At 45.5% G+C, this 23,963-nt stretch overlaps 1 protein-coding gene across 4 annotated transcripts in view; it reads right to left on the bottom strand.

The window, feature by feature from the left end:
• Window positions 1-23,963, bottom strand: part of cdin1 (CDAN1 interacting nuclease 1) — a 63,253-nt gene that overhangs the window by 1,641 nt on the left and 37,649 nt on the right. The window contains exon 11 of one of the 4 annotated variants that reach the window (XM_035396464.1): window positions 4,252-5,278. The exons of 1 other annotated variant lie outside the window; for it this stretch is intronic. In XM_035396464.1, coding sequence (XP_035252355.1) covers window positions 5,056-5,278 — 223 coding nt within the window. In that variant the 3' untranslated portion in view covers window positions 4,252-5,055. Of the gene's footprint in view, window positions 1-4,251; window positions 5,279-20,844; window positions 20,965-23,963 lie in introns of those variants that run through there. 2 more of the 4 variants (XM_035396688.1, XM_035396766.1) reach the window with 2 other exon arrangements.

Raw genomic sequence — 23,963 nt, 5'->3', positions numbered from 1 at the left:
AAAAAAAGGTTTTGCTGGGGTAGCAGAACCCTTTCACTACTTCCCAGACATGCAATAAATTACCCTTCAAGCTATTTTTTACACTCCGTCCCTTCTTGCGAAACCTGTATCATGCATGTCTTTTGAACTTCATAAGCCATACATTAAGCCCTGTCATATTTTTGTATAGCAGCCCACTGCCACACACAAGAAAAATATTCATAACATTGTCTAGTCAGTCGACACACCACCCTCTTACGATAAATAGCGTGCTGAAGTCCCAACAGACGCGAAGCAGGAAGCAGCCCTGTGGACTACACAACCCATCAGGAAGTTCATTCCTTCAGGCAAAGTTCATAAAAATGCAATGGCAATCAATCATAAAATAAAATATTATATATAAAATATAGCCACTGTACAGTACACACATACACATATATATTTATATACACACAGATGCATATTCGTGCACACTCACACTCTCTCTCACACACACACACACACACACACGCGCACACACACACACGCGCACAAACAGCCCCAGTTAATATATCTGGCCGACCAGCCGCACGTTCTCCTATGGAGAATATGCAATGAAACGGCTGCTTGACTGGCAGCTTTGTGTGACAAGGGCTCTTTTACCGAGCGCATAAATAACAAACCTCCCTCTTCTTTAACCTTTCTATCCAGCATAAAAAAACCATTCAGTCCAACTGTAGTCCACCACCACCCCCACCACCCCCACCTACCCCACCCCCCCCCCCCCTTTTTCTTTTTTTTTTTTTTTTTTACAATCTGTGATTTACGGTTCTGCATCTCTGAGCGAGCGGGCCAAAACTAACAGCTCGGAGAAAGCCGACAGATGCAGAGCAAGTTCAGCGCAAAGTCACACGTAGCTGGAGCGCGCGGCCGACGGCTTCAGCCGCGTTTCTTTTTCTTTTTTCCCCCCCCCGCCCTTCAAAGATTCCCATACTGCGAGCCCACTTCAGGATGGATCGCCATTCTTTTTATGGAAATGTTATGGAAACAAAATCTAAACATTTACATAAGATAACTTTGGCGAAGGGCTGAGCTCCTCTTTTATTGAGCGTCGGTATGCGTACAGGGGCTGGAGGGGCTGGGGGGGGGGGAGGGGGGAGAGAGAGAGAGAGAAAGAAGGCAACCTTCTGAGAAGGTTAAAACTGTACATCAACAGATAACTCGCTAGTGTACGATACATCATAGCCCGGCTCAAGCTGAGCCCGGGCCAGGCTCGTCAGTGAAAGCCAGGCACAAATTGAAACATACAAAATTATAAACACCGCCGAGCATCGCCGGCCAGACTTTTCCATGTTTTGAATTCCCAGCGTCTAGCGCTCCGGCTATTTAGCATCGAGCTTGGCACCGCGGGGACCTTCGAATGAACGCCAGGACGATTCTGCTTACAAAAAAATGACACCGGGGTCATTTTATTCTGGGGTCTGGGGGCCTTGAACAATGCTCACACAGATCACCTGGCGAGGGCAGACATGGCTACAAAAACACTCCGCGGAGACAAAAAAAAAAAAAAAAAAGAAAAAAAGAAAATTAAGGGGGGGAGGGGGGTTGGAGGAGTCTGCGAACTTCCACTAAATTTATTCGAGAACAAGTTTGCGAAAGATTATTTAGGGAAATTTGAACGTCTGTAAAACAAAAGAGATATGGATGTTTGCTAGGTGCGTGGCGTAGGATGCCATTGCTTCGCGGCCGGGAAACACACAGCAATTAAAAGTAATGAGTAGTTGCATTTTATTTTAAGCAGGTGCCTGCTGGTTCAACGGCAGCTTAATGAGAGCACTCCACTTAAGAACCCAACCAAATGGAAGCATTGAGAGAACAAGCTGCCATTAGCACCTCCTCACCCACACGCAATCGCGGCTTAATTAAATTACTAATTACAGCTCTCCGTAGTGTCGTCTCAACCTCCAAATGGTAATTCGGCAAAAAAAAAAAAAAAGAAAAAAAGTTCTTGAAAGAATTGTGTATCACTTATTTTCTCCCTTTTTCAGTTTTCAGGGTTGCTGAGTGCTGGTGTGGCAGCCTCACCGCTACACAATTAGCGTACGTTCCTGACACTCTAATGTCTGTGGGAGGACTCTGTGGGAATCGTGTCTTGCAAACACCTGAAAGTGTTGTCTTCACTTTTGATTGAAAACCCAAACAATGCTGTTTATTTACACTGGTCATAACCTTTGTTTCACCTTTCACTTATTTCACCTTTTGAACACAGGTCTCCACAAAAAAAAAAAAAAAAAAAAAGCAATACTTAACAGAGGCCATTTTGTTTCGCACGGCAGTGATACATTTCATTTTGTGCTATTTCGTAAGGCCTAGGGAGCTTGCTGAGGTCGCACGCGGTGCGCTGGCGGGTCGGGGCGGGGCGTGCCGGACCTCAGCCCGCCAGCTAAAAGCAGCGGCGCGTCGCTGAGGGCTCGTGACAAAGAGCTCAGCGCGCCTGCCCTCTATCAGAACCCCAGGAGGAAGTGAGGAGGCGCTGACAGCCATTTTCCTAAGTTTGTGGATTTCTTCTCTGCGTCCCCCACCCCCCCCCCCCCCTTTGCTGAAACACGGGTCTGGAAAGCGCCAGGCTTCCTAGGTGACACGGAGAGTGTGAGAGGGTGGAGAGGGTGGGGGGTGACGGCCGGGTCTCCTCTGTCACAGCGCCCGGTCAGCTCGTGCTCCCAGCTGGTGATTAATAGGAGTGTATTTATAGGGCTGGGGGCTGCGGGGGGGCTGGGCAAGCTGATATCTGCACAGGACCCCCCCTTCCCCCCACCCCCCGAAGCAGGCGGCGTGTTTTACAGGCTCCCTCTCTGCCCGGCTGGGGAACTGTCCGCGCCTCTCCCCAGCCAAAAAAACAAAAAACAAAAAGAAAAAAAATACCCCAACAGACAGGCCGTCCAGAGGCCGACTCCACGGGAAAGGGAGACGGCAGCTTTTCAGCCAGACAAAACGCAGCCCTCGCGAGCAAAGCAAAACGACCCGGCCGGGCCGTTCATAAATAAGGCTGGGCGAGTCGGGGCTAACACGACCAGGGAGAGAGAGAGTGAGAGATCGTTCCAGTCAGCCAGTTATTAAAGTCACAGTCGCTAAGTACAGCTCCACACTCGAGTGTTTTTACTGCAGTTGGAAACGTTCAATTTCGGTTCAGGTATGCAAAGCGCAAATACACGGCGGGAATCGTCGATGGCCAGGCCCGCCAAACCAACCCCAAACTTACACGAGCGCCATAATTACAGCGGGAAAGACGGCCGTAAAGAACGCGGCATCTTCCGTCGCGTGTAATTCCCTCCGACGTTTTTATGTCCTTTTCCGTCGATGAGATTTTAAAATAGGAACGTGACGCACGCTCGCCTTCCTCCTCCTCCTCCTCCTCCTCCTCCGCCGGGCGGGCGAGGGCGAAATTTACAACCTGCGACAAGGAACGTCAATACGGCTTGTAAGATTAAAGGGGGATTAAGGTGTTTTATCTGGAACCTGGGGAACCTCTGGCGACCCGGGGGACGGGACCTGCCCTCGGCCTAGTGACCGTGCATCTCATTCCGGAACGGTCCGGGCCGTTCCGAGAGGCCACGCGCCACCATCCAGACCCCGCTGTGCCGGTGAACGCTGACCACCAGAACCCTATCATTTTTTTTTGCATATCGATAACCTCTATAATGCATGGGGTAAAGACCTTTATCTTATCCAACAGCCCGCCATAATTGCGCAAACTCTTAGACCTTATTATCCCCCCAGTCTCATATTTATCTCTATATGGCTATTGGCAGGGTGACATCCAATAAACACCTGCCCTGCTTGTGATAATAACCGAAGAAACAGCGCTTCCAGATTTAGCCACTTAATTTATTCCGAAGAGGAGCCGTTGGGAGGGGGCGACTTCGCTTGAAGATGACAAGTCGACGCCAAGACACCTCGACAGGCGACGCACACCTTTCATAGTAAGACTAACGGGGGAGCTTTGCCCAATTTCAATCGTTTTGACGTTGTTTATTATGCATCTAATAACAACAATCAGTTTGCAATAAGCACCCAGGGTGAATGTAAAATGCAGAAAAGGAGAACAGTGCTGCCATTCGGATAAGAACTTAAATGCTTCATAAGTCTGCTGTGACAAACTAGGCTAAAGCAGAAGACTCACAGCTTGTACCACAGCTTCAGGTATATGACTGAACATTATCCGAAAAATAGCCTCCTGTGTCCACTTTTAAGTATTTTATTTATTTATTTAGTAGAGGACACGATACAGAAAAATGATTGAGGGGTGAGTTTCTCATAGTTGAAAGCCTTTTAAGTGCAATGTACAGCACCTGTTCAACAAAAACAGCATAAAAAACAACTATTATGAAGCTTGAGATATTTCCATTGGGGGTATTTCATATACATTTCTGCCCCAAGTTACTTAGTAATACAGGATGGCTTTTTACTGTATACTAGTACATGGCATGCCCTGTGGCACTAGGGAAGTGGATCTGTCGTCTTGTTATGGACTGTTTATCAAACTCTCCCCGTTGCATGGTTCTTAAAAGATGGATGTTCTCAGCTGGCCAACATAGCCTGATGAAGACTTGTTGGAGGTCACTGCATGTACAAGATGTTCAGGTAGACACAACAATAGATCATTGTCTACGGTATCTCAGAATGGGGAATAAAGACCAAAAAAAACAGTCTCTTGGCATGTTATATTTGTGTAACATATGCGCACACTTTGACGACAGCAGTGGTATTACTTTTCCAAATGTTGATCCGCTGGCAGCTTACGGCGAACTTGTGCACCGTTGTTTAACAGAAACGGTACGTTCGGGTGCGGCGTAGCTGCCATATTCCGCGTCTGACCCCGAGCTCAGCTCCGTCTCTCCCTCAGAAGTCCCGACGGCTGCCCCCCCCCCGGTGCTCGGATCTGGGGCGTCACGGTCCGACTCGCTCTGACACACGCGCCTCTCGTTTTGGCTACGGTGGAAAACAAACAGCCGGGAGTCGGGCCTCCTCTCTGCTCGGTAAGAGACGGCCGTGGGAAACCGCGTCGTCGTCGGAGGCCGCCATGTTTTCCTACAGCCGTCACGAGAGCCAGTGTTTTTCCTGACGTCCACGCGGCGGTCGTCTGGTCCGGCGCTCCCCCTGACGGTTTGCCCACGAGTCTCTTCTACAAGAAAGGCTCGCCTCTGCAGCAGGAAGCGGTGTCAGGGAGTTCATCGGATCTTTAAGAGCTCTCTGTTCTCCATCACCCAAATGGGCCCCTGCGTCACCCAAATGGACAAACCCGGTACTCGTGTGGTCCTGACTGCAAATTCATTAGGAGACGATACTTTTAGATTAGACTTTATTATAGAGCATCCTTTCCCACTCATTACTTCCTCTTTTGTGTTAAGCCTTTAGGAGCACTTAGCCGTTGGGGTGCGGAGCTGAATCTCCGTTACAGAGTATAACTATTACAGCTTTAACACAGGTGGCGCATTACGTCTGAAAATCAAACCAATAATTTAGAGGTTGAATATAAACCAGAATGGCAACAGAAAGGGAAGGTAAGCATGGATAAAACATGAAAAAAAGGAAACAAATTCAGGTCTATTTTATTAGGTCCTGCATTTTAGCACATTTGTACTACACTACCAGTCGTATAAAGAATACAATTATTATAATTATATGTATTTCAGTGCTACTATGAAAATACCCCAGGTGACATTTCAGAAAAAAACTGAATATCAATGTGACATGAAACTATTATTTTAAAGGCAGTGTAGTGGCAAGAAGCAGCACAACACAATGGTTATAAGTTTGATTCCTCTGCGAAGACACAGCTGTAACGCAATTAAAAAAAAAAAAACTTTTTAAATAACACATTTTAAATAATAGGATGACAGCAACTCACAAATGCAAGTTAAGCAAGGCATCCTGAATACGAGTCTTTACAACGCAAACAAACAAGAAGCGAATAAACACGTTTTACAAAGGTAGCATTGTGACATCGCTCTAGACCAGCTTCGTTAGCACGAAGACGCACAGTAGCCCTTTCGGCTAATTTGGGAACGGGCCCCAAAACCTGCGCCCTTCTCCTCTCTCTCAGCCCCAATCAGGAAAGCAAGCCGCCGCCGGTGACAGGGGGACCTGGGAGCGGTCCAGACAGGCAGGACGACAGCGTCGAGGGGTTACAAGGTCCTTTAACATGTTATTGTGATCTCCCAGCAGCTTTGCCAATAATTACCCGCTCTCTAGGGGCAAAACCCAATCCCCGCAAACTGCCTACAATTTCTCTTCTGCTCTACCTCGACGGAACCTGGCCTAATCCCGTCTTTAGCCCCCGCCGCTAATATGTTTTCAATTTGTGACAAGTCCTCTTCGGCCGAGGCCGTAATCAACAACAGTTTTGACGGTAACGCAATACAGGCCGGGCCTGGGGGCCGGGGGCCGGGGGCCCGGCGTAGCCTAGCCAGTGTCTCACGTGCAGCGGGAGATCCGTGCGGGTCAGGCGCATGATCCAGGACGTAAACAGCCATGTGCTGCCGCTTCTCTCTTTGAACCGACCTGATGCTGCGTGGTAGGGGGGGGACCTTTACAGTAAAAAAAAAAAAAAAAAAAAAGGACTCACGGTCAAAAGGACATTCCCTTTAGGTGGTGACTTTAGTGTGTTTTCCTCCTGTACTTTAGGTCAGTTATATTTAAAGGGATGGTGGGGGAAATTAAAATTAAATAAAAAATAAAAAAATAACAGCAAAAAAAGGAAAATTGAGAAAAGGAACACAGAAAGCAAAATAAGCTATGATTTCTCTATCCCACTGACAGAAAAATCATTACTACAAACAAGACAGCTTGGAAGTATAAGTTCATGTATGTTAAAGAACCACAGACCCCCAAAATTAGAGCTCTGCTTCAACTCCCTCTGTGGAGTGGACCTGGCTTTCCTCCAAGTCACTACCTTTCCGAAGTGCATAGTCGCGTTACAAGCACTAAATCAACATGTCAACACCATGTGATCTGTGCTTTTCCCTTGAACCATATTGCTTACAGCTACTCAGCATATTTAATACATTACCGCTCTTAACGGCACCCATGCTAAACAAGAGAACGGAACAGTCCCTCGCTCTGTGTTCTAATCCTACAAGGACTATTCTTTTTTTTTTTGGGGCAGACATTAATCTAGTTCTGGGGGGAGGGAAAGAAAAAAAAATGATGTAGGCTGGTAAAGGACCCAAGGATGCGACATGGCACCACGGCCTTGACTCCCAGTCAAAACGCCCCGGTAAGGAGTTTCTCTCACGTCACTGGAATTGAAGTGGCAGCGAACGAAACGAACGTCCCCACAAAAGCAGGCTGCTTACTCTGCAATTTGTTTACATTCCGCACGGTAATTTTAGCCGGGGGGGGGGGGGGGGGTAAAGGGATACCAGTCTGAGCGTCGCTGATTCTTTTCAGAAGTCAAGCGGATCCATATCTGAACCAGGACCCAGAGGTGGCTCAGAGTGATCTTTAACAGAGGTGACAGAAACTCCTAAATCCCTTAGTCATATATGACTAGTTGATGAGACTTGCAGAAAAAAGAAAACCTTAATGTTTTTGAGTACAAGCTGTATACAGTATGTAGCATTTGGATTTTTTTTCTTAAAAAAAAAAAATGAAACTATTATGAGGGAAAAAAGTACATACTGTAGACCAAATGATTTGATACTGAATTTTAAAATACGATACTTCACTTTTACATATTGGTCTGTGAGTCCAGTACAAAATGGCTGCTATGCATCCACTAAATTTCAAACTATTTTCAGATGGTATAAATGCATCCCATTTGTATCTTTATTATTACCCTAATAATAATAATAATAATAATAATGTTTTTTTTAATCACAATCTGCCGTTACAACACATTTCTCTTCAGTAGTACACTACAGACCTGGCCTGTAAGTTGCTTGGTCTGCCAAATGAAGGATAATGACGGGGAACAATAACAAACCCAACACTCCTCCAATTAGAGCCCCATTACGTCACCTGACTGCTTCTCTCCAGGGCTCAGACTGTCACATGACAGGGGAGGAGAGGGAGAGACCCCCCCCCCAGGTCTCAGAAACACACTGGACACAAGTCTGTGCCGCTCCAGAAAAACAAACGAGTCCTCACAACTAATCAATACCAGGTGAATGAGGGAAGAAAAAAGAAAGAAGGAAAAGGAAGGAGTGCGACCTCCCAAAACGAATATGGAGAGCAGCTGGGTGACGGGGCCTGGGGATATTTAAACAACCGAGCTCTGATACCAATCGGCCGTCCTGGACACAGCCAGTGTTTTCTCTGATGATCTGGGTGCAAATCAAATTTCATTGTAGTTTTAAAAAATTTGCTAAGCAAACACCGAAGCCTCCTCCAGCTATAACCGGGGCGATCGCAGCGGGACCGGGGATGGGGGGGGGGGGGGGGGGGGGGGGATTGTGGGATTTGTCCTTTACTCTCTCGACCCGTGTCACTTCAAAGGCGGGGGGCGGGATTTGAGAAAGTGGACCGGCAAAACTAATTAGCCGGCGGATCAGGCTGGAACTTAAACACTGCGAAACATCTAATAAAAGAATCAGTGAGTGACACCGGGGGTCACGGCGACGGCAAACAGTGGTCCTGCAGCAATCTGGTATTGATTTTCACTTGTTTGGGATGAAGGGGGGGGGGGGGGTCTTTATGAGTTGTCAACCTGACAATTTAACCCCTTTTCACAAAACAAACAGAGGGATCTCCGGGCTGACAGTGTTGATCTGTCGCTGGGCTGACACCGCGCCCCTCCCTGACAATGCGCCCGAGTGGAGGGGGGGGGTGGGGGGGGACCCATTGAGATGCAAGAGCCAGCGCAGCGTTAATCGCATTCCCCCCGCAAGGCATGCGACAGAGTCCCTTCCCTGACCGGGCCCCGGCCCCGGCCCCCGCAGCCAGCGCCCGCGCGCCGCACGCCGCAGCAGAGGAGCCGTCCCGCCGCGCACCGCCAACACAAAAACGCTCTTTGTCCGCGGCTGCGGCGCTCGGCCTGGCAGGAATGGGCCAGAGGACCGCGTGGAATGCAGGTAATGGGGCCGGGACAGACGTTCCTACGAATGTCCTGATAATGAACAAAAACCTGACAGGGATACACACACACACACACACACACACATGCAAGCACACCCTTGGCTCAGGATCCGGTTACATTTAAAGGCATTGCAGTATGTACTGCTGTAAACTGATTTATTTTCAGAAAGGCTTCTAGTACCTACATGCACACTTCACAGAGTAAATTACGCAGTGGCGCCTTTTTGAGCGCCTCATGCTGCAACGTGAGAGGGGAGAGAACACACTGTGCAAACCCAGCACCGCAGGTCATCCGCGCAGGTGCCCGCGCCCATGTGACCAGTCTCCGCGGAAGAGTCGCGCGTGCGCAGCGGCGAGCGAGGCCGTCTGACTCCGGGGGTCCCTCCGCGGGCGCGGGGGTGGCCGACGGGCCGTTCCCGCTCCCCCCCCAATCCTCGCCCCGCCATCGCTCGCGTCGCTACCTCAAAGGCTCCAGCCCCGGAGCCCTTCCTCTGATGGCCCTAAACGCTCCACAAGGCCGAGGCCCCTCAGACTTCTCCCCTCAGACCGCCTCGTCCCTCCGTCAGAATGCCGAGGGGGACTCCATTAGCCCGCGCCGGTCCCTCTACCCCCGCTGGCAGGCATTTAGCCAGCCCCTCCATGTTGTGAGGGCTGTCCATGTCAAATTAGCCCGAGCACCCCATTGTCCTTATTACAGCTCGGAAAACGCCATCATGAGTAATGCTACGGGGTCCCTCACTTGTCACTAGTTGTCAGACAGACGGAGAGTGTGGTTACATATAGCTGACAGGTAATCTTAATGTCTTCAATTATCCCAATTAGTCTTGTCATAAACAATTCGATAAGGGTGCGACCAACACAAACAGATAAACACACACGCCCAGGTCTCGGAGTATTAATGAGAAGCGTAATGGGTAAATCAGCGATATAATGCCTGGCTCCCTTTGTTCTCGGAAGCCCGCGCAGCTGTGGGTTGGCAGGCAGTACCTGGTCAGCTCAAATTGTACCATCTCCTTTCATTAGCGCGTGGCTGGCGAGAATCTGAAGGGCCGTGACAAAATTCATTTAAGAGGAGAGGGAGCAGATTGCCTGAAGCAGGTGTTATAAGGGAGATAAAACAAAAGTCCCTCCCACCCCTCGCTTTCTTTTCTTTTCTTTTTTTTTTATCGTTTCCCCAGCTCTTCAACAATAGCAAACGGGATTAATACGAAAAGTATTCAGAGTGCATTCTCCTAGAGATAAATGAGTAATGACAAGTAGGGTGCCTTTAAACTTCAATCAAAGCAACAGAAAAATCCACCCATTGCAAACAGCAAGAGTGCAAAGTGTTTACAAGGCGATGGTGAAATCTAAATATTGTCTTAGTATGACTAAATGGACCACCACCTTTTTGTGAGGGTTCTGTGATAGCTTGGGGTGTTTGGTTAGGTTCCTGTTCCATATAGCTTATCAGGAGACAATGTCAACATCCACTATATCTTTCAAGGTTTTTTTTTCTCCTTTATTTATATGCGCACCCAGTTTTATTTTCAAATAGTTTTATTTTGGGGGGAAAAATAACCATATAAATAAATAAAATGAACTTCCATAACATCATGCAAGTTTAAAAAACATGAAGCAGCAGCTCAGGCCGCAAGGGAAGATTTCATCACTTGCAGTCCAGGTCCAAACTTCTACGGTCGTAATTAAAATCCGAGCTCCAGAAACGCTTCGGCCTGCAACTTGCCGTAAATAAAAAAAATGCATTAAAATGAATATGTTCCTCAAATGATCAAGGCGTTTTCTAAAACGAGCGGAACAACGGCGAGACGTAGCTGCGCGCCTGGCCCGCCCCGGGCGGCCCCCGGCTTTCGGCGAGGAGCGTTTTCCGTGGACGAGGGCCGGGAACGGGAGAACGGGGCGGTCCGCGGAGCAGAATTCCCGCAACATGGAAAACTGTCAAACTGTTCGTTAAAGATCTATGGCGGACCCCTGTCTCTGATCGTGACCCCAGCCAGTGATGGCTGAGGGAGGCAGAAAAAAAAAGAAGAAAAAAAAAAAGAGAGGGAGAGGAGCCGTCACAGGGAAGTTGTAATAGGAAATTGCTCTTGGCAACTATTTGTTCAAGCACCAGAATTATTTTTTGTGCCAACACAGTGAGCCCCATTGGAAAACAGGGCAGGTCTCCCTAATGAGTAATCTATTTCAGTGCAGTCTTGTCTGGGCATGACAGTTTACTGAGAGGCTGGAAGAACTGGTAATTACCGGTGTTACGGGGCAATTAATGCATATTACACTGCAGCACTCATGGTGGCGACTGTCAGTTCCCCAATAAAAATGAGTACTCTTCAGCTAAAGGGTGACATTAATTGGGCCCTTAATGACTATGCAGAGGAGACCAAGCCAAATAGGAACAAAACAGAGACTCCGTCTGACTTCAGGAGCGGGAAAATTGTACTAAAATGAGATTAATTGCTGTTTAGAAAAAAAGAAGAGGGGAAGAATGAAAAAAGATGAAATTATAGGGTTTGGAGTGCAAGGGCTGCTGGTTGTGATGTCAATTCTTTTAATTATTTTTATTTTCTTAATGTAGGGAAAAGGCAATAGGCTCCCTCTTGCAGCCTGTGGCCTTGGTTAGCGTTTGGAACGGGCACAGGTGTGGCGTACTAACGGGCACAGGTGTGGCGTACTGGAGCGCAGCACACAGGTAACCCAGTCTTCAGAGTCGCCGAATCGGTAGCATCCGTTTTTCCGGTTGAAAAACACACGGCGAGCGTCACGCTTACGGTTCCGGTTACGCCCGACGTATCCGGTGTGTCCGTGACACACAAGCCTGGCAGCGCCAAGCTAAGGGTCTGCTAGGAGATTAGCAACACAATCACAAGCCTGGCTACAATTCAAAACATACAAGAGACATGAATTACACGCAAGGGGACAAAAAGACGACTTTAACACACGGCACATTTCTGTGACATTTCACGGAGGCCACCCGAAACGATTTGCAAGTTCCCCGAACTCGCCAGCGACGCGTCGATGCTTTTGAACAATCTACCTAACCGCTCTAAACGGCTGTATTAACGTCACATTTCAGCACAGGTACCTGAATATGCAGGCCTTTTAATTAAAGTATAAACATGCAAAACATGAAGCTATTTGCATTTTCTTCTCCCCGACCCCCTCAACTAAATATGCGCTGCTCTAAAATTCACCGGGCTGCCTCGCTCGCTGTCACGGAGCAGACTCAACACACTGTCATTGGCAGTGATAGAACCCTCCTGCTTCAAAGAGGCCCGTGCGTTGGAAGGGGGGGAGGACGAGCAAATATTTGAATTGCAAAAACGCATCAACTTCCGATGGGAGGGGATGGGAGACAACTCGCTGGAGTTAAAGACCCGCGTTTCCAAACGCGCAAACCCGCCGCTGCCGTGAGCCGGGGCGCGTCACGCTCGCCGCAAACACACTTCTGGAAAATTTCGCGAATCTACATATTTGTGAGGGAACGCAATGTTTTTTAAAGGAGCTTTTCGGAGGTCTGAGATGATGAGAGGGCTGCACAAACGTTTCTGAGCGCGCTCCTGTATCAGAGAGACGCACGCAGGAGTCCTCCCACGCCAGTCCAAGGCTTTCAGGATGTTTCAGGCTGTGATGTGACTGAAATATAGCCGCATAAAACACTGTATAAACTCGATAAGCATGCTCGCCCACCATCTCCATTGAGCAAAAAAAAAAATTCAATAAATAAAATGAAATACTTTAGCCTCTTCAGGACAATTCTCGACAGTTCTAACTCACTTTTTTCCCATTTGCAAATTGCAACTGTTTACCTAAACAGAGAAATGAAACATACATTCTATCACTCCAGGAGTATCTTTGTCTCATACTGGCAGCTTCCACAAGCTTTGAAAGCAGTGGCAGAAAATCCCATAAATAATCTACTCCATAAATGCCCTGGCTATATGGTAGCATATTTTACAAGATTATTCCCCGATTTTCAGTAACAAAATGCTTTTTTTCCAATAGGTAAGTTCATATAAAAATCATTTAATCTTTTGTATTTTCCACAAAAAATAGCGCAACAAAAATATATGAGCACGTTGGTTCTTCTAGCACTGTGCCAGAGATTTCCACTCTCTCACACACAAGCACATACGCACGCACACAAGCATGCACAAAGGATCATACCATGAAGACTTTCTAACCCTGCACTTCAACTTCTCACTGTAAGTAGCCCTGTACCCAATGGAGCCACTTACACCAGGTGATCGTAGATTTGAAATGATCAATATTCTGATACAGCATATCTCTGCAACATATTTCCGGTTTAATAATCAATATATTCCTCTTCTGTGTGAAGGAAGGAGCTATGAAAAGCCACCACCCATTAATGATAACAACATGCCGTCCACTTCCGAGGAGACTGCTCTCGGCTGATTATCTGAAGGCCAACAAAATGTGTCACTTGCACTTAAGAAAGGTCCCTATATAACGCAATGGGGTATGGGCCGCGATGCGCTCACTGCTAAGCAAGTTCAGTACGTGCTGATGCGCCGGGGACAGATATGAATTGAAATTAACGTCGCCTGATTTATAACTTGGCTGCACAGTGACCTCTGTCTCAGAGGCGCGCCCCTAAATCAATCCGCGGCGATAAGAGCCGCCCGCGTCTCCACAACGCGCACCTCGGTACACTCAGCGACCGCCTTATCTCAGAAAAGGAAATCTGAGTAATGACTAAAGACAAGCTATAACAAAACCACTAAATCCAGGTTGTCAAACACAATTTACAATGTATATTTCTCCTCCTCCTTTTTTTTTTTTTTTTTTTTTTTGCTGTTAAAACAGTAATTAGGAAAACCGAGGCGATATGGGTGAGTGTTTACGGCCAGCCATTAGAGGCCCGGGCTGGGAGCGCTCCGTGTTTAACTTTGGGATAAAGGAGAATCACGTGGAGGTCCCTGGGAGAAGGCCCAGTGGCTTTACATCCTCCTGTCAGGGCTGCGCTGTGCGGCTTTATTTGCAGTGATACATGCCGGGGGAGGTCGGAGGTCAAAGTTGAGAGGAGGGCCAACAGGAAAAAGGCCCAAACACTTTGAGAAGATTACAGAGTTTAACATGTTAAGACCTTTCGGTACTTTTTCATTTCATTGTTGGGGGGGGGGGGGTGGTCGAATGTACTTTCCATGCAATCGCATTAAAAAAGGAGAGCTCAAAGAACTTCAAAGACTGCGGTTATGCGTCCTCTTTCTGTCCGAGTCAACTGTTTTAAAGCCCCAGTTTTACTGAATAAAAAGTGTCTGCACTTGCCAAGTGATTCAAGATCGCATTTGACAACACTGCCAATATTTTGGCAGGAAGCAAAACATCACAGCGACCGTGACTGTTTTCTGGTTATTCGTAAGGTCACAGATAACGTCACCACAGTTTCCCACAACCCCTGAAACGCAAAACAAAAACAAAAGTTGGGGTGGTGGGGGGGGGGGGGTGGTTTAAGGTTTTAAAGCGAATAGGTTTTGATTCGATAAAGCAGCCTGGCCAAATGTTTTGTCATAATTTTTCAAGAATTCGGTTTCCTGATAATTCAAACCACAACGATTACTCAAAACAGTATCGGTAGTGTTTCTCCGACTGCGGCTAGCCCCTTAGCGGTAACTCTAGGGCTGCGGACTGTCAGCGAGTTGGGAGATCATGTTCCACTAACTGCTAAGCCCCCTCGTCGCCAGATTAGGTGAGGTGTAGGTGACTGCCCTCTACACTGCCCATGTAATCAAGGAACACAACATCCAATATGATTCAAATTAAGAGCACGGGACCAAGGGGAAAAAAAAAAAAAAAAAGAGAGAGGTAATGCATTGGCTGATCTGCAATCAGCATTGATGAGGTCTGGTAGCCTATTTGGTTTGTATTTATTTATTTTTTTGGGGTAATTTGTTATCTTTTCCTGTCTCCGTTTGTGTGGGAGGGGGCTGGGTGTTGGCGATTGTAGCGTCTGGCGACCAGGCGACTGACCTTTCAATTCGGGACATATCTGTGAATACACTCCTGACAAAATTAATATGAAAGTTCGGGCACGGGGGGCTTGCTCTGATCAGAAACTGACAGCAAACTCTGTCTGAAGTTAATAGTTTTCACATTCATTACAGTCAAAAAGAGGAGAATCCGAGCAGTCGTGGCAGACGGAAAAAACCAGCCTCGGTCAGAGGCAGCCGCGGCCAAATTGAAGTGGCACCTTTCATCACCGAGGTTTCACCAGACAACTCCATTTTTCCCCCATTTCTAGCCTCGCTGACATATTTATGTTTATAATAAAATCAGACTGGTCACTTTAAATACAGGCCCGTCATCTAAAAGACGCAGGGAGATTTAAAATGGCACAGACTTGCAGCATGCACGCGTTTGATAAAAATATCGCTAAAATGAGGAAGTGGATTACTTTGACATTTCTTTACCCATCATTCGGGGGATTTAGAGCCAAAACCGAGACAGTTTACAATTCATTTGTTTAAAAAAAGAGAAAATGTCCTCTTATCTTACATCACAATGAACGGAAGGGTAGGGTATCGCTTGTTTTAAACTCAAGCCTCTACAGAAACTAGATTTATAGTTTGGAGAATATGACTGCACATCAAATCTTAGGGCATAGTAAATTAAAAAGTATACACAGCACATTAACATTACAAAACCACAAAATTTTTTTACAGGAGGTCAAAACTAAATTTTCACCATTTTCCTTAAATCCTTCAGGGCGCATCATCCGTGGGTTACTATGGCCACCATTTATGGCATATGAAAGAAAATGGCGTAATATTCCACCATACAGGCAGCAAAGGACATTCGGTTCTAGGGCACCATTCATCAAAACAGGTTTAGATTAGCAGCAAAGGTTTCACCCTAATCATTTATATATGCGAAATAGTCTGAAGAGGGAATCGGTTGACCTGAGAGATATCGTACATTAGTCGGAATTGATGAATGAAATCAAAGGTCAAAGCTGCAACGGCAGGTCCCTCACATGTCTCCGATTACCCCCACCACGGCTCCCAGGCCCACAGAGTTTAAACTATCAGGCAATCAAGGGACCAGGGAAAAAGGTGAAACTCAAACCAGAGATGTGAGCTACAAGTTACTAGAAGTGCGGTGTTTTTGTCAGTTAATCTTTTCGGTAAATGCCAGACTAAACTGAAAACAAAGAAGGCACTAAAATCGCGTACCTTTCTTTGACCTCTCTAAATGTACTCCAGTGTGACGGAAAAAAGATACTACAGGATATTGAATATACATCTTGGGATTAAAAATTTGAAGTATAAAAGAGTTATTGTTCAAGCGCGTTAGCAAGTAGCAAATAACCATAGAACCGACTGCTAAGACAAAGGGTTAGAGCACTGGTTAAAAGCATATTACATCACAATTTTATATGCATTTGTATTGACATGTAGCTGTTTAGTCCAACCACATTTTAACAGAGGACATGGTTTTGATTGTGAAGTGAAAACAATGTAAGACACAATGTATTTAAGTCAAGCCAACCTGTCTTCAATATTAAGCTCGAATGGCCAGTATAGGGGATGAAATAATACATAACAGTTCAGTGTTGGACTTAAGCCTGTAAAACATACAGACGATAGCTTTTTCACATGGGTGGACATTTACTTTTCAGTTCAAGATTTAGTGAACACGAGAATGGTTGAAATTATTTTTCCTGAAAATGAACGCTGAGTATGCGATTATAGCCCGTTGCCAGATACAACATAACCTCTCAGATATAACATTTCCCTGACGTTTTTAATTGGGAAGGAAATTAGATAGGACTTGTATACTATGGAATATTTATCGCTGCAGGAGTTTGTTTACACTCCAGATTGTCCGGGGGTGTGCAGGAGTCAGAAATGCTTAATTGTAATTTATCTTCGGCAGTTCGGGTCACTCGGTAAAAAAAAAAAAAAAAAAAAAAAAAAAAGGATTGCGTCGGACCCCTTCTCAGTTTTGGCTTTCAAAGTCTCTTTGGGTATAAATCAGCAAAGGCACTTCACCAGAGACCTGCCCGGGTCAGGCCGTACGCAGGGAGCACCGGAGCAGTGATGGAATGGGGGGGGGGGAGGGAAAGTACACACGGACCCACTCTGGACGAGCAGGAAAACCCTCGCGCAACGCACTCATCGGCTCTGAGGAGCGGCGCGTCGCGATTTCTCTTCCCCCCCGCCCCCACCCCGCACCCCGCCCCCCTGCAAAAGTTTCGGAGGGGAGACCCGGCGAGTCCTTGCAGAATACATCTGGTTCTGGATTATGACAACAAAGTGGCAACACGGCGTAATTGATGGCCGCACAGAGAGGTGAAGGCAAACAGAACTAACACAAACCTCGGCAGGAAAGGACAAGGTTGAGCGAGGGACAGCGCTTTTAAAAGAGTAAGTCAGGGTTATTTATACACAGCCACTTATCACTACCATCCAGCACCTTGCCAAGAGCAATACACCTCCAAAGACCATGGTCACTGCACCATTAATTAGACATGAAGGTGTTGTTTGACCGAGGGGCTTAAAAAAATAAACAGATTTTTTTCCCCCTTTTTAATTGAAATCTATGGAACCTTGGTGCTTTTCCTAGAAAATCCCATCTTTAGTTTAAATAATCAAATAAGGTTTCGTAAAAGAAATGCAGCATATGGAAATATATTTTAAACAATGAACCTTAGGGTCTACACAATTCACAAATAAATATAAATGGAAAAAATAATACAAGAAATAAAAAATAAATAACAGAAGAGACCTCCATGTAAAACGCATAGCCACGCACAGATGAATCTGAAAACAGCTGATGTTTCATTTAAAACTAAACCTGGGGAAAAAAATATATAATCCTTGCTCGCAAAGCCGTTTAACATTTTCGATGTCATGAAGCGGCACCAGCCGAAGCTAAAATATGCATTCCTTCCTCTCCTCTTGAGCCAAATGCAATACCTTAAAACTGAACGTAATAGGTATGTTGGTTGATGTAAGAACAAAAGGATATATTGTTTCCATTCAATCGAACATATTTTAGCTGTGAAGCCCTGTCGAGACTGAAAGTGGGGAACCTCCTTTCTTTCTTTTTTTTTTTAAACATTCCCTCTGACAGCCATTGACCTCACGCTCCAGTGCTCCCCTTTGCCTTCAGTGTACAATTGAAGGATCATCTGACGAGAGACTTGTGCTTTTTGCCTGCCTCTTACCCTGCAATTAAGCTGTTTAATACATTTCACTTTGGGGTATTAGAAAAGTGAACTGTGGAGGTACATGAGATGAGACACTTAAGGGTTTAAGAGTCCTTATACATGCATTGAAACTACTTTGTTTTCCAAATTTTTCTCTTCAAAAAATACATTTTAAGTAGGGCCAGTGGAATGTGTGTTATCTGATTTTGTGTGAGGTTTAGCAGTTTGTAGGATTTTACTATAATGCTGTACATTTTTCTGTGGGTTCAATTGCGAAATTGATGAATGGTAGAACATTCTGGACTTTCACAATACTTTCTCGAAAGAAGAATTCACAAAATTTGGGCAGATAGGGTAAAAAAATTTAAAAAAACTTCCAAAAGGACTGCAGAAAAACACCGTAAAAGCATTGTAAAAATGTTCTGCTGCTGAATTAATGTGGTGCTTTACACTTAACCTCCCTCATGCACATCAGGTTATTTCGCCATTTGTCACGGACCTGCCAGAATGAGCTTGATCCCCCCGGAATTCCAAAACACTGTTCCTAAAACTAATTTAAAGGAATTTTAAAATGTAAACCCAATCATGTTTAGTTAACCTAAAACTGTTTACAACCATGGAAGAAAAGAAAGCCTATGGTTTGAACAGTTGTCACAAAAAAATTCCACATGCAATGTTAAAGATGGTATATTTCTTATGCTGTGTTAATGATGCCACTGGGAAGTAACTGATATTATTTAGTCTGAAAAAAATATTACAGTTACAGTTTTAGTTACAGCTGTTATTGCATATGTTAAATCATACTTGATACATTGTATGTTCAGATATCACGATATTCCATTTCAAGGACACAAATCATTTTAATATAGAGAAGTATTTTTTGTGAAAATACTGTTAAAGGTGAACTACAGACAGACAATATGACGAGAAAATATTTGACTGAAAACAAATAAGAAAATCTATATTTTTTAAATGAATAAAAAAGGCATCACATTGGTCGCTACTGGGGAAATCAGTCCAACTGTTACAACAAACAATAAAATGAATAACCCCACTTCCTAATGCAAGAAACTAATATCAGAATAACAACTCGCATGTAAAGAGACATAACAAACAGAAACGTGTACATATAAATGGGCCAATGTAATTCCCAAGATACATCTTCCTCAACACGCTCCAACTATTTGTCACAAGGCTATCTTGTGTCAGGAAAATAACCCCTCACATCTCCGGCTACGCTAGGTGTTGCACGACTCCAAATATCTTTGGGGGTCAAAGGAAAGAGCGAGCTCAAAAACATTTCACCCATCAAAATTCTCCTGTTATATTGGGTTTTACAAAAAGCCATTTTAATAAAGTCCCACTGCTCCCTGTGCCCCTAGACAGGATCTCACAAGGATGACAAATGTTGCTGACTTCTGCCTCCAATGAAACCCGGAAGGTCAGGCCAGGAAAAAAAAAAAAAAAAAAAACCCCAGCGCCTCGAAGAGTCTGATGACATAAATCTTGAAAGCTGACAAAAAAATGTAAGTTAATTTTCTAAAGTTCCGTAACAAAACAGGAATTCGTTCGAGAGGCAGGCTCCTTCTTCGATTTACTTTAGGGTTTCTTTCCATCTTAAACTGTCACGCGCGCACTTTAAAAAGAAGCCTCAGACGCCTCCTGCTTCCAAGTTCTCGGTTTCAGATGCTGCGCTAGTGTCAAAGTTGTTTTTTTTTCCGCCTCAAAGTGCAACAGCAAATTTCTATAATGTGCAAACAGAAAAATGAAAACAAACAACTGAAACTGAAGCGTAGTGAGAAATAAATCCCCCGGCTTCAAAAAAAAAAGAAAAAAGTGCATCATGGATTACATTCAAAAGTATTAAACGGGGCTTCTAAATATGCATTCAAATTCTGCAACTCACTGCAGGAAAACAGCTTGTCATTTGCCATTAGCGCTTATAGGAGGGCATGACGCATAACATGCTTCGCACTTAAGCACACGGGAGGAATGCGCGCCGCAGTAAATCCTGCGATGTACTTAGGCTGCAAATTCCGAAGGAGGCTGCCGCATGAGTTGCCATGTAAATCTTCTCCGGGCCGAAGCGACGCGCTTCACTTATTTTACAGGTCGCACCTTCCAAATACAGCAACCTTTAAGGACCCTCCGGAGGAACCCAAAAACGCTAATGCTGGATGTTGCAAGGGGTATAAAACGGCGAAATGTGAAAGGAACCAACACACGAGGAAAGTATGAAATACTGGCAGCAAACTGCGGCCAAAGTCACCGTTTAAAAAAAAAAAAAAAAAAAAAGATAAAAAGTGACATTTTTTCCCCCCACCTTGGCCCCCATTTTTCACATAATCCCTGAACTTTAAATGCATGTGTGAGCGGCACTTTTCCACATTGCTGAATGAGAAATGAAGGCTCTCTCTACCTCAGTAATCCAGCATTTACTGACACGATAACAGCGTAACTGATCCTCAGTACAGTGTGTCCAAGGACGACTGTACAAGGCAACAGCCCCACGTGGAACAAACGCTTTGCACATGAAGTGAAGCCCGTTTCGTACGCGTGGGGGTCCACGGCATTGGCTGAGCACGCGTCCTTTGTGAGACCTCAAAGCCAGGGCTTCTCTTCAGGTTTGTGTCCCTGTAACGTCCAGCCTCATTGGATCACCACAGCCACGGCCCAAGGGGGTTCCCTCTCAGGTGACATCTTCTATCTGCTGCTCCTCTGTGATGTCCCTGCTTCTGCCAATGCCTCTCCCTCAACCACCAAATCTTCCACATACAAAAACACACACACACACACACTGAGATGCTAACACACACTCATGCAAACGCACACACATCCCCACATACTGTACACACGCCCAGTCCTCTCCATCTTAGACTTCCTTAAAATCAATCCCAGCTGACCTCAATCAGGCTTGTCCACAAAGGACGAGGTCATTACAAATCATTAATTAAACATTCCTAGCCTTACTGTGCATGCAATGGATTTGCAGGAATATGATGGACATATCCATTAAAAGTGAATACATTATGAAATATCTTGCATCAAGAAATTTAATTCATTTCCAGCAATCTGATCAGCACTATTATCACTACCTGCATTATCATTTAATGCATACAGTAACATCAATGAAATATAATATTGGGGAAAATAATTGGTAAAGAATTTTAATTTTTCAATGTATTTGAGTGTACCTATGTCAACCAGTGTCAATCACCTATTTCCAGCATGCAACCTCAAGGTGTCCAGGAGCAGGATAACCCCACAGCATTTTAATGTTGCCGCAGTAGACCCTTGAAACAAAAAGGCTCCAGAACTTGGATGGCTACAGCATCGCCCTCCAGGCATAACCAAGAAAACACATATTAAAAAGCAAACCTGGCCGTAGTGCTTCTCCAGATGTTTAAACCACCGGTAATAAGCCTTAGATAAATCACGAGTGTCTGCTTTACACACACTGAATGAATGCTGCAGTCAACTTTGCGGCAAATGGGAAAAAAAGAGGCAAATGTCCAAAAAAAAAAAAAAAAAAAAAAACGATCCCAAAAAAAAAAAAAAAAATCACAACGGTCTAGGTTTGCGAGTGGTCAAGCCTCATGATGTATATGACAAACACAAAGTCGTAACCCCGCTGCATGCGCGGGAGAAATGAGCCATACTGTCTCATTATATTGCCATAAATCATTTTTGTCCACCACTGACAGCTTTTTATCAGATATAACCTTTTCAAGCTTCCATTAGGACTGCTAGCATTTTCAACTCTGACACATTTGTAGTTTACGAATTCCACGGCTGATTAACTCTGGGCAGAGGCAAGCTGCGGTCCGGGGCCCTTTTTAACAAAGGCCCTTTATCGTGTTATTGGAGGGGGGGGGGGGGGGGGGGGGGTTGGGTTGAGGGTGCAGCTCCAGTCTAAAGATTTAGGCCTTAACATGCAGTTTTAATTCTCATAAAGTCCATTAAGCCATCTGACTTTCTGGTATTGGAAACGCTTACGCTTGCAGACGGCAGAATTAGAAGCTTGTAGAAAATAATGCGGTCCTCAAAACCCCATTAATTACTTTCTGTGTACGGGGACGGGGGGATCGAAAAAACTCAACCGTTAGCCGCCATATTTCTCCATTTCAAGGCGCAGCCGGGCCAAGAACACGTTATTTAACGGTCTGACGAGAAACAGCGATCCTGAGAGTCTCAAGGTCGCCGGGCGTGCCAAGCTTTTGAAGTGGATCTCAGACGTGACTGGAGGGTGACCCGCGCGAGAACGCTGGGCTCGCTGCCATCTGGGAACGGGACGGGACGGGACGAGGAGACCCGTGCACCTCGCTCGGGGAAGCCTGGCCCCGCCCCGCCCCGCCCCGTCCGCGGGGGCGCACACACACACACACACACAGGAGATCCCGTTACCTGGCCGTCTGAAACGGAGCCCGCTGTTACAAGGGGAGCCCGTCTCGGGTGATTTGGCTCGGGCTAAAGAGACACGCGTGTAGGGTTGTGCCCCGAGCTGGAGGACTGGCACTTCACACGATATCAGTTTGGAGAAGAACTAACTAGACGTCAGGCTCAGGTAGTGAAACCAGAGAGAGAGAGAGAGGGAGAGAGGGAGTGAGAGCGCAAGACAGAGAAAGAGAGAGGCAGAGAAAGACAGCGACAGACAGAGAGAGAGAGAGAGAGAGAAAGTGAGAGAGAGAGAGAGTCCTGGGGTCTTCTGGATGAACAGTAACATGCAGCAGTAGTAAGCAGAAGACAGCCCACCTCACTGTCAGACTACCGTCCCTCACTGGCCTCTGTCCTCGCAGTGGAGACGCACGAAGGCAATGGATTTGTACAAAATGAGACGAGTCCTCCACCACTGGCTGATACCAAAGGATCGACAGAACGTGTGCGTAAAGGACAGAAGACAAGCAGAACGCAGAGAATCACAAGAACAAAAAGAACATTAAGAAACAACATTAAGGAAGGCGCGTTGGCAAAATTGGGGTACGTCCCAGGGTTGTGAAAAATTACCTGAACTGTCATGACTACCTTATTAGGCCAAATATAGAAAAATACCTCAAAACACCACACGCTGCTTTGCATTGTATGAGCTGCCTGGTAAAACAGATCCTACTGTAGATTTACAATTATTTTTTGCATATTGTGGGAGAAAATGTCCAGCGCTGTGAGTGAGTATTTCAGCACTCGCAGTCTTTAATCTTCTTCACTTTTCGGAATCACGCGAGGCTTATGTGATTAATATTCAGCATCAGGTGAATAATTTTTATGCAATTCTGATAGTTGGAGAGATGGATAACTCAATTACGAGCACATCCATCAGAGTGCTCCTTGGCATTGGAAAGCTACCAGCTAAGATTGATGGGAAAGGGAGGCCAATGGTTTCCTCGCCATAATACCCAGGCACTGGGCCTGAACACTTTTTTTTTTTTTAACCGGTCTTCATAGGCAAAGCGTCATTACCCCTCACTCCATTGAAAAGAGTATATTACGAGGTTACTGTTTTGGCAAGACTATGGTTTGGATGATGAATATCGTTGGTAAGGGCTTTAAAGGAAAAATTAGGGATGTCAGTTCGGGGGGGGGGGAGAAAGACTATACAATTTTTATTTATTTATTTATTTTTTTCTTGAGGGGAGGAAAAAAATAATTAAGAATTATTACAATTTTCTGGCTTTTGTTAAAAGGAAAATACATAGGAGCACGAACCAAGATCACAACAAATGACATTAGGAAGCACATTAATAAAAAAATAAAAAAACACAGCCAAGAC

Source organism: Anguilla anguilla, chromosome 1 (genome assembly GCF_013347855.1).
Source record: "Anguilla anguilla isolate fAngAng1 chromosome 1, fAngAng1.pri, whole genome shotgun sequence".
NCBI classification, from domain to species: Eukaryota; Metazoa; Chordata; class Actinopteri; order Anguilliformes; family Anguillidae; genus Anguilla; species Anguilla anguilla.
Note: the sequence above shows the minus strand (reverse complement) of the source record. Positions and strands in the feature narration are given on the sequence as shown.